We start from the raw sequence: 11845 nt of genomic DNA, 5'->3' as shown, positions 1-11845 counted from the left end.
TACATTTCGACCGATCAGAGAGAGAAAGAGAGAGAGAGAGAGAGGGGAGCAAACTCCGATTTGACAGCTGTCAAATCGGAGTTTCAATTCCATCTGGAATTATTAATATTAATTAATTAAATTTGCAATTAAGTAATATTACTTGATATAAAATAAAAGGATAATATGTTAGAACATCACTGACCAATCAAAAGCGATCATTTTGGAAAAGATAATTTCTTTCTGATGTTTGATGTTCCTGTCTATGTTGTTTTTTGTATCTATGGCGATTTCGTTTGACAATGTTATATTTGTCGCGTAGTTTGACAAAAAAATTAATTAATATCGAAGTCGGTGCAGCGAGAATCTTCAAATGAGGAAAGACGGAGAGACATGGGGAGCCGAAAAATTGGAAGCTCAGTTGGAAACCGCTCGCGATGGACTTCGCGGTCTCGAGCGAAGTATCCGTAAGATTATGGGCCGGGATCTTCCTGACGGCGAGAGTGGACCGCTTCAGCCGCCTAGGTTATATTTAATTCAACAATTTTTCATTCGCTTTCTAATATGCATCGACGTAAAATCGTTAAAAATGCTTAAGATATTCGATGACAGCTCTAAATATATTCTAGATGTATTATGGAATATTTCATGTATGAATAATTTTTTTTCTCTTTTACTTAATTTCAACATGTCCGCGTTCGCGATGTTTAAATTATTTTTCAAATTATTTTTGTTATAAATATTTACACATTTTTTATGTCTGTTCTTTATTAGTTCAGAGTTTATCTTTTTTATCTAATATATGGAGTAAAAAAGATAAACTAAATTATTGCAGCCAGTTTGGCTATAACAATAGAATTATATTTATTAATTGCTGTTATACAAATTGTATTAAATTTAAATTATACATAATATTGATATAATGTATGTGCACACACACACACACACACACATATACATATTTATATATATATATATATATATTGGGGTTTTGTTTGATTTAATTAAATTTTTAGAATATCTCAAAAACGACCATTACAAGAAGATCGCCGGCGAGTTGTAACAGATTTTGTGAATAGTGAACTACCTGGAGGCAAGCGGCGATGGCAAAGTTCCACTGCGGAGCCAAAAACAGTTTTCAGTAGACTAAGCGCCCGTGTTCCATCCAATGCTGATGATAGCGCTGATGAAGATGATAGTGTTATCAAGGTAATAAGATTTGTGATTTAGTTTTGAAAATAATTACTAATATTATATATTTGCATATAATTAACATTTCCATGGCTGCAAATCTATGTCAATATATTCTCAGTTCCCAAAATCAGATTTCACAATCTACTCTATGGCAGATATATATATTTTAAGATATTAATATTTCATTTGTATTACATTAATTTTATACTGAAAGTGAATGATTTTAATCATAGATTATATTGCTATCAATATAAGCTTATTGTTAGCACATAATATTATCTACTTTTCTTCTTATATTTTGTATTTAATATAATATTGCTAATGTTATCTTATTTCTAATATTATAATTCAACGTGACTATATAATATAACTAGTAAGGAGTAGGAGCTATAAGATTGGGCTATATATGGTTTATATGATAAAATGATGAAATTTTTAATATTTTAAATTCTATTTTTAATTATCCAAGCATAAAATATTTGAAGACATGAAAATGTAACATACTTATTATGAAAATCCTCATTTTATTATTGATTATTATCATCCAAAAGTTAAATAATTCAAAAATGTGAAAATATACAAATTGTTCTAATAAAATTTTTAAGTTGACTGGATTATGTGATCTGAAGGCACCAAAAAGGAAATTTAAATGTACAAAAAGACAGCATATAATCAATAATATATATATATATATATAATTACTAAATTTCAATTTTATTCTGATAAGCATTTCTGCAATATTGGCTCTATGATGGTCCATTCTATTATATAAGAAGAATTATTTCAAAAACTTATAATTAAAAAAATTTTGATTGTTTTGATATACGTACATATATAGTTTTCATTTTTAACCATATTATTTTGTACATTATTCCATATATTTTGCTCGAGTATGTATATAAAATTAAATATGATCTAACATGTACCTTAATATTTATTAAGCCTGCTGTATCATCCAGAGTAATAGCCACTCCTCGAGAAATTCCTTCACGTCAAGAAGTTATCAGACGAGAAAGAACAGATGAGCGTAGTCGACAAAGAAATAAACGTATGTTTGGCGCACTCTTGGGTACTTTACAAAAGTTTAGACAAGAAGAGACTAAACTTAAGGCAAAGGTAAAATTGGTATTTAGATATTTAACAGTTTATAATATTCAATTAATAAAATTTTGTATCTTTATACATTAATTAATAGGAAGATAAAAAAGCAGAAGTAGAAGCCAGAGTAGAAGAGGCTAGGAAACGAGAAAAAGAAGAGTTACGAAAAGAACGACAACAATTATTTTTGTCACGGAAACGACAATTGGCTGAAGTACGCGTATTGGAAGCAAAACTCGCACGTAGTCGACAGTTTCAAGATTGGCGCAATGCACAGTTACCTCTTGCTTCATTTATAAAAACACGTGCACAACCTTCCATTTATTATGTACCAAAGCGCAAACATCCACAGACAGATATGTTATTAGTGCAATCCACAAAAGAACTTTATGGTTAGTATTTTTACAAATGAAAATGTTATCTTTATTTTATTTTTACTTCTATTTTTCACAATTTAAAGTTTTATTTATTTTAAGATAATATTTTATTTTATTGAAAATTTATTATTTTATATTATTGAAAATTTATATCTGTATTTGTGTGTGTGTGTGTCTGTAATTATTCATTTCTTTTTTTTCATATTTTAGATGAAATTGAAAGAAGAGAGAAAGCATTGGTAGAAGAACTAAATTTAATAGAGATGCAGGTAGGATTAGGCAAAAACTCGCAAAACTTTGAAGCTTCTACATCTTTACATATAATAGAAGCTCCACGCTCGATAGAAGAGGGTGAAGAAAATCGAGATCCCAATCCAGAACATATTGAAGCTCCAATAATTGATAATGCTGATGTTTCAATGCAGACTATAATAAATGAAAATTTTGATGATAATGATATGGAGAAAAAAGAAGAAGTACAATTGGATCAAGTTCAACAAGATGAAAATAATGGCTAGTATAAAATTTGCTATAATAAACAAAGTTCTACATACTTTTGGATGATTCAATAATAAAATGAGGATTTTCATAATAAGTATGTTGCATCTTCATGTCTTCAAGTATTTTATGCTTGGATAATTAAAAATAGTATTTAAAAGATTAAAAATTTGTCATCATTTTATGATCATATAAACCATATAGCCCAGTCTTTATAGCTCCTAGTCCATTACTATAGTCATGTTGAATTATAACATTAGAAATAAGAAGTTATAACTTTTTCTCACAATATATCCAAATGAAATGATTTTTTGTATCTTTCATGTTTGATAATATAGATTAATAAAATATGTATACACACAAAAAACTCGATTCGAGTTGACTTCGATTTGAGTTAACAAATAGTTCTTAACAGTTATTGAAAATATAAAACAAGTTTTAAACAAATATTTCATAATCTTTAATTTAAAGCACATTATGATAATATTTTTAAATTTATTTTCCTTATTATTTATATAATTAATTTTAAATCTATTTTTTTTTGTAGATTGAAAAGAGAAAGAATCGAACTTACCAATTTGATATCTGGCAACAAAACTTTCGAAGGAAAAATGTGAAATTGAATTTTGTTTTTGTTACATGTTCACGAAGTCTTTCGTGAAACATGTTTATCATTATGAGATATTTTGAAATGATGCAACTTCCTTGACGTATATATTGCGTCGTCGGTTTAACAAAGTAAAAGTTGTGAAACTTTTACATCACCACTAAACCGCAAATTTAATCGCTGATTTAAATACCCATAAGACTATGTGCAATTTTCATGCAAAAAATCTACAATATTTTATAGCATATATAAGACCAATTTTTTTTAACATACAAAAGTAATAGTGATATTTCGTATTTTATACATTACTAGCATTTCTTATACATATATTTATTTTTACAAATTTATTTATGTGCATATAAATATTACATAATATTATCTACAAAGATATGTTTGTATAATATCAATTTTTTTAAATAGGATATATATATATATATATATTTATTTATTTACAAATTAAATATATCGCATACTGTTATTAAAATTCTTCCTTTGCACTGCTTATTGTTTAATAGTTTTGAGCCGATACTTACATATTTGTTATTTGAAATATTTCAAATTTGCTTTATATATTGGAAATGTAATTCTTAATTAAGATTCTATTTTCTTTAACTTGTTGTTAGTCATGATATCAAAAGCAGGAAATCTTATATATTTTCTTTATAAAAATAAATTAATTTTTTCGTATATTGCGCTTGTTTGTATGTTGGATTAGCAGCGTGGATTTATAAAAATATTTTAATTTTCTTATTGTTGTGCATTAACTTGTTTTACATTAGTAAATGTACATATAATTCTCTGCGTGTGTGCGTGTATATATATATATATATATATATATATGTATATATATGTATATATAATAATTTTATAAATTATATATAAAATTATATAATTATATATATATGTATATATATAACAATCTTGATTATATATGTATATATATATACACAGTTACTTTATTAATCCACAATTTGCATACTAAAAATTTTTTTATTTCGCAAAAATGCAATGTAACCATTGGGGGGAACTATGTAGAAGTCTCAATTATCAACCTGTCACTATTTGTATAGATGATAATAAAAGCTTAATTTGACTGACAATGAGTTGATTAATGTGCACAATGTAGACGCACAAATGTCGAAATCATTTTCTCTTTTAATTTTAGTTTTTGAGATATTGTGTTATAAATTAAAATTTCTTCAACATAATTACAATGCGATTATATAGAAGTGTTCTCGCGTCTCGACCCCACAAAAAATCAATATGATTGAATTTTTCATACGGTACTTTCTTAACTTCTATAACGTTTGGTAATCTATTTATCAATTTTTGAACATCCTGAAACAATTAAGAAGTGTGAAACTTTTGTGAAACAAAAATAAGTTATTTTGATTTTATAATTAATCCCATATTATCTATCTTATGCATTTTAATTCTAGATATGTTTTTTTAAACGTGAACTCTTCGAAAACATATTTGTTCTACATTATTTTGTATGCAGAAGACTTAAAATGCATCCTATTAATGTAAAAGAAATTTAAATATCTCTTTGCATTTCAAAGTAAATTTTTGAAATATAAAAAAATGTGCGCATATGAATAGACACAATAGAAACGAGACGAATGCAATCTTAATATAATTTAACATTAATAGAAAAAGATAAGATTGTGTAGAACCTACCGTGTAATGTGTGAGCAAGTCATTGTCACTATAAAAAATCGCCACGGGCACTTTGACCCTTTCAAGATTATATTTGGGTGGTTGGGTGGATCCATAAAGTTTTAGATTAGCTTTAGCACCATAATCATATTTCCGAAAATTGCCTGCAAAATAAAAAAAATTATAAATTATATGCGCAGAATATCTAAATGCATAACTTTAATCGTCTCTTTCTTCTTAAAATAGAGTGTTAAAGAATTTATTATACAATAGGTGCCCTTGGCGAAAAATTGTGAGAGATATTAAGATGATGATGTATTAGTCCAACGTTATCTTACTCACCGGAGATTATTGATTGACCATAATGTACGATTTGTTTCATTGCAGCGCCTGCCGGAAAGTGTCCAAATATCAGAGGTAACATGGATTTATCGAGCTGATCGCTTCCGAATCCAGCGATAATGTAAAACCAGCAGCTGCAGAAGCCCTTCGTTACCGCGCAAGGAGCGTTACGTATAAGGGTGCTAAATATCCGCCCTTGCCACCTAATACGAGGGAAGAATTGGTGAAAGTTGAAAAAGTAGGTGCTCCACTGAAACACGTTTCATATAACGGTGAGTAAATCATGCATACTATCTCGTAGGAAAAAAGAGGTAGAAACAAATATGATGATGGGATAATATACATACATTACATATATATACATACATACATATATATACATACATACATACATATATATACATACATATATATATATATATATATATATATATATATATATATATATATTAATTATACCTCTAATATATCGTTAAAATGTACGAGAAATTTGAAGAGTGGACTTCTTTGATTTGATAAGAACGCTATAGGTGCCAGACTTATCATCCCTTTGATCTTAGCATTGTATTCGGGTCTTTCGCTCATCATAACGTAAAACGTGGTTGTACCCTGACTGTGACCGATATAATACAATTTGGAATGACCGGTTTCTTCCAAGATATAATCTATCATCGCTGGTAAATCATAATATCCGATCTCGTGCCAGCTGTAAAAGAAACGTGTAAAATTGAGTTTTTGTATTTTATTTTCTACATTTATTTTTCTATACTTTAGTCACTTAAAGATGAGTTACTTAATAATACCTGAAATCCCAAAACTCTTTATCCTTGGTCGAGTAATGTTTATGGTCTTTAGAGTAGATATTTCCACGAGCATTTGCGAGCCAAACGTCGAATCCATTGTCGCAAAGGACATATGCTGTAATATAAAAGAGTTAAATGAGAGAGATGATTTTTTATTTATATTATTTTACTAATAAATAATTGTCACCCTTGTTGAAATCATCGAAAGATAAATACTAGTATTTGAGCGAACGATTAAAATATAAATAATAAAAAAGTATTAATAAAAATAAAAAAATAAATGAAATTGGTACTTCTTTGAAATAAAGAGATAAGAAAGAATTAGTGAAAAATAGTGACCGAGAGCTTTGTGAGGTCCCAGTAGCACCCAATCTGCAGAACAGGATACGACTCCGTGGTTTACAATAACCGGCAATTTCGAGCCTGCACCGGAAGATTCACAGGCTTCCTGGATGCGATGATAATCGGAGGAAGTTGACGAATTAGAATCTTCGCTGTTGTTATCGACAGCAGTCGTATTTATAATAGGGTCAGCATTTAATGGCACTCGATCATTAGATGAAAGTACACGATGCACGCTCAAACAATAACCATCCTCTGTCCAAATGTGGTGGGTTTCGGATATGTAACCGTGAGCTTGGATCAGTTGAGGCTGTAATTATTTAAAATAATCATGTGGCATCTGTGTGTGTGCTTATCAATGAATTATTTTATATCTTTGTCTTGTTCATTAATTAATATACTGTATATTAATTAATATATATTAATACACACATACATATATTAATAGATTAATTAATATATATTAATATACATATATTAATTTATATTAATTAATATATATATATATATATATATATATATATATATAAATTGTATAACTTTAATCGAGCTAAAATTGTATAAGCAATAAATAACAAACTAGACGCGCATATATGAATTATTTTTTTAGCAATCTTAAAATGTTATAGATGTTCCTTAAACTTTATTCCCGCACATGTTTGAATCTTAAGAGAAAATTTTAAATTTGAATGTGGTCAAATATTCAACATATATTTGCAATGATAATTTGCGAAAATTTCCTCAAATAATAATAGAATATATTATATATCGGTATATGCAAAATTTATATTTTTTTAAATATAATTTTAAAATATTATTTCAAAGAAAAAGCTATTTCAAAGTTCACTTCATATCATATTATTAAAAAATTTGCAATGGAATAATATATTATTCATAGCATTTTATATAAGCGTGTTTGAAAGAATTTTGATGAATTGTTAAAGACTTTTTTTATTTTGCTCCTAATTACATTTTTATGGGCTGTAGAAGAATGCGGCATTTATCATAAGTGTTAAAGAAAGTTTTCATTTGGCTTGCACTCTGGTCAAGAGTTAAAATTCATATAAAAATTGAATAGCCAAGCGCTATTAGGAATCAAATGCGATATATAAAAACTAAACCACACGTGATATTGATCCAAGATTTATGACTTACTATTATCGGGTATCTCAAAGCAGAATAATTTAATTTAGTTCGTGATGTGTGTCCCGAGAAGTTTATTCAATTAGCTGATGAAATGTCGCACCAAATGTGACGTTTTTTATTTTGGAAGCGGAATTGCACATATCAACGCGGAAATAAATTATATTTAAACTTACTCAAGGTTAAACAAGTCTGTTATGAAAGAATGTAATTGTAAACGTAAACTCTGTTATGAAATAATGTAATTATATACGTATTGTGAATTAGAGTGCAACAGCCATTGCAATTTTACGTTATTAACTTGATGACAGAATGCTCTTAAAGAATTTAAGATTTACTTAAAATGCTGCATAATTCGCGACTAAGTTTGCGATAGAGAATGTTGTTTAACTATTTTATGCATCATGTACATTTTGATATACCATGCATATATATACATTTGTACATATATGTATTTATCTGTATTCTAACGTGTATATATTAATTTTATTAATATATTTATTTGTTTTTAGTATTTCTTATAAATGTGATTCTTTCGTAAAATATTGTTATAGTCGATTTAAATCTATCACAACTTTATAATATATCAATTAGTATTTAAAATAAAAAATCCAAATATGATATTTGGATTATAAAAATCAGTTTTAAATAAAATTTCCGGGATATTTGTAATAAATTTGGCATTATTTCAAAAACAATTAGTTAGATAATTCAAAATTTTAAAAAACTCAAAGCTATGAAATAAAATAAATGATTTATTAAATATACATATACCAATCGTATATATTAAAAAATTCCATGCAAGGAATATATAATTATTGACAAATTCATTTCTGATGACTCTTCAATCAAGATTATAATATAATTAAAATTTCGTAATGGCAATTAAATGTTAAAGCATTGGTATGTTAAAGTTAGTGTGTCAATATAAGATACATGTATATTCAAAAATATTCTAATTAGTGTATTTTATATCAAAATATATGGTGTATAGAGAATAGATCTTATTTGCTTTTTAGGACTTTGGACATTTACATATAGTAGAATAAATTCTCAAGAAAATACTAAAAGGTAAAAAGCAAGTAAATTAACGCTTATATAGCAATATATATATATAGTAATAAATAAATTTGTGTATTATTATATTTTTTGTATTACACGATATTATACTTTTTGTTTTATATGATTTATATTTATGAATTTTTTGCATTCGAAGTAAATCACGTATGTATCATGCATTTTTAATTGCGAAAGAAGAAGAAATAGACTATGCAGAAAAGTATAAAGAAATAAATTGAAATATGTATCTAATATATCTATTGTATAATAGCAAAAGATAAACTTTAGCATGCATTTTTTATCTTTTTATAAGATAAATTGAATGTAAAATTTCTAAAATTTAGATTCTAACAAAAAAGTTTGTTGTCGTCCTCGGAAATCAGGTCAGGTCTTTGATACCTGATAACAATAAGTAAAACACTTCTGACAGGCTAGATTAGATTTTTTAATAATTTTATTAATTAGCAAAGCAATTAAAAAAAAATTAAATCATTGAAAAAGAAGAAGTAAACTCTAACAATTTTTGAAAGTTTTTTCTTGTGTGAGTTAAATTAATCTCTATTGAATTATTTTTTCAAAGAGATATGATAATATAAAATAAATTATAATTACGATAAAAAAGAATCGGAATGTTTTGTTAGCGAAATAATTTCGGATTGAGCCGGATTAATCTTTATCTTTGATTGAAGAGATATTTGGCGAATTTTTTATCAGCTGATTGAACTTTTTTCTGGATTATGACTTTTTTCATTTCTTCTATATAATGTAGTTTCTTTATATATATAATTCAGTTTATTATATTTTTTTATAATTTATACCCTATTAATATTTTTTTGCTAATTTAATTGTCTATATATTTTTTATTACTCTACATTTTATAATTAATTATTATTCATTGTCATTGTGCTAATTGCAGTTCAAAGTTATATTCATCAGGGTTGACATGTTTTAAACAATAAGCTTAAAACTGTTTGATTAAAATTTGTTTCAAACAGTTTTAAACTGTATTGTTTCATGAAATAAAAATAATAAAATGAGTATTATTTTAGCAGAATATTTATTTTTGGGTATTAAATAACAATATATTTTTTTGCTTGTTTAAAACATATGTTTCTTCTTACTTTAATGAAAAACGCAAAGCAAAAAATATTATTTTAAACAAAAAAATGAATGTTTTTTGTTTAAAACAAAACAAACAAGATTTTTGCCAATCCTTAATTATATGATATTAGTTCTGTAATGGTCCTTTTGTATCGTAATTTATTTGTGTACGTGTGTGCAAATGCACATGTACATAAGTAAAAACCTGTCTCTTTTAAAAGAAAATATAGGTAAAATTATGCTTACATATTTAAATTTTTAAATCGAAAAAAAAATGAATTACTCGAGACACTTGAAGAGTCAATGTTCCGATATATATATATCTGAGAATAAATTTTATATTCTTTGTGTTTAAAGTGAATTCTTTCACTTTACAATTTCACGTGTGGGCGTGTACATACATATATACATATTATATCATATATATTTATATATGACACGTCACTATTAATAACCATGAATATTATGCAAAAAACGATAAAATATATATATATATATCAAGAAGATCAAAGTACAACGCCGATAAACATGATGACAGATCAGACAGTTATATCTTACCGTTGTCATGTGGGCCTCATTCTGCCTCGCCGCTCCGTCCATGCCACCGTAAAATCTTTTGCGGAAACCTCTCGCAGAATGACTTTGTTTTATCTTTAAAAATACACGCGATTTCCTTGTATCTCCTCTGCTTCCTTTTTTTCTTCGCGCGGCAGCTCACGTGCGAGCTCTCGAGAAAGCGGCCCCGCGCGAAATCGTCCGTCGCGGAAAAGAAACTGGAGTCTCGTCGTTTGTGCGTTTGAAAAAGAAACGCGCTCGGTGAAAGGCGGCGCGCGACTTCCTCCGTCTTGAAGCGATTGCGCCAAAATGTTTGCGGCCAACGTCAAGGACACACGGGAAGGGTCCTTTCTCTCTGTGTCTCTCTCTGCTCCGAAAAAGACACGTTATTGTTGTTGTTTACAAAGCGCGAATGGAACGAAATTGCGTGTACGATGCGCGCGCAAGCACACACCGATTCCGGAGCTCTTATTGTCTCGTAGAAGACACGTGCGAGGACCAGTCAAGACCGTGAGGAACTGTCAACGTGAATGACGGAGTTTACGGTATATATACGCACGTGTACAGGGCTGTACTGTTAAAATGTGAGGTAGGATATGTCACTGAAAATTATAAAAATGTGTCAATTCAAATTTGATGGAAAATTTGTCATTTTATTTTGCTCCAAGTAAATTCGTTTATTTTTGTAATTTTCTCCTTGCTTGTTATGTTCTGTGATATATACAATTCGGTTTTTAGGAAAAAGGTTTGTTATTTGCGCATGAGATTAATTGAAAATATATATTTTTATTTATCAGAAATTTTTTTTGTTTATACACATATCGGTGTAATTTTATATAGATTCAGATTTTTTTTATATAATTTTATTCCGGGTGCCGAATGTTCTGTGTTCGGTTCTGCGCGCTATTCATAAATGTATAGGAGTGTACCCATCAATTTTCCACGACAAACAAGCGATAAATTTTATATCTGCTCGGCTGAATGTGAACGAGGAAAATCATTATGCGAAAAGAAATTATAAAGGAGAAGAAGACATGTAATTATTTGCAAAAGTGGGCTAGTCAAAAGGCTAATGATCAAATAAATAG

The 11845-nt window shown here is 27.8% G+C and overlaps 2 protein-coding genes across 4 annotated transcripts; one reads left to right on the top strand and one right to left on the bottom strand.

Moving 5' to 3' along the window:
* The first annotated feature begins 248 nt into the window (after positions 1-248).
* Positions 249-4853, top strand: Pnn (desmosome associated protein-like protein pinnin). 2 transcript variants are annotated; one of them, XM_029314827.2, is made up of 6 exons: positions 249-504; positions 996-1188; positions 2116-2289; positions 2369-2663; positions 2859-3161; positions 3694-4853. In XM_029314827.2, exons 1-6 carry the CDS (start codon positions 353-355, stop codon positions 3696-3698), a joined length of 1122 nt encoding a protein of 373 aa, XP_029170660.1. In that variant the 5' UTR covers positions 249-352; the 3' UTR covers positions 3699-4853. The 2 variants fall into 2 exon arrangements, with proteins under 2 accessions (XP_029170660.1, XP_029170661.1); XM_029314828.2 differs by lacking the exon at positions 3694-4853 and having other exon boundaries at positions 2859-3498.
* On the bottom strand, positions 4724-11360 carry LOC114940256 (lipase 3). Of its 2 annotated transcripts, XM_029314826.1 has the most exons (7): positions 10761-11357; positions 6897-7209; positions 6558-6672; positions 6214-6460; positions 5755-6004; positions 5434-5576; positions 4724-5091 (listed from the first exon to the last, which is right to left on the bottom strand). In XM_029314826.1, exons 1-7 carry the CDS (start codon positions 10800-10802, stop codon positions 4942-4944), a joined length of 1260 nt encoding a protein of 419 aa, XP_029170659.1. In that variant the 5' UTR covers positions 10803-11357; the 3' UTR covers positions 4724-4941. The 2 variants fall into 2 exon arrangements, with proteins under 2 accessions (XP_029170659.1, XP_085336906.1); XM_085480780.1 differs by having other exon boundaries at positions 5024-5576; positions 10761-11360.
* Between the last annotated feature and the right edge of the window lie 485 nt (positions 11361-11845).

This window comes from Nylanderia fulva, unplaced genomic scaffold, assembly GCF_048542155.1.
Source record: "Nylanderia fulva isolate GAGA-0341 unplaced genomic scaffold, ASM4854215v1 Scaffold16, whole genome shotgun sequence".
NCBI lineage: Eukaryota > Metazoa > Arthropoda > Insecta > Hymenoptera > Formicidae > Nylanderia > Nylanderia fulva.
This window is presented reverse-complemented; position numbering and strand designations above follow the sequence as displayed.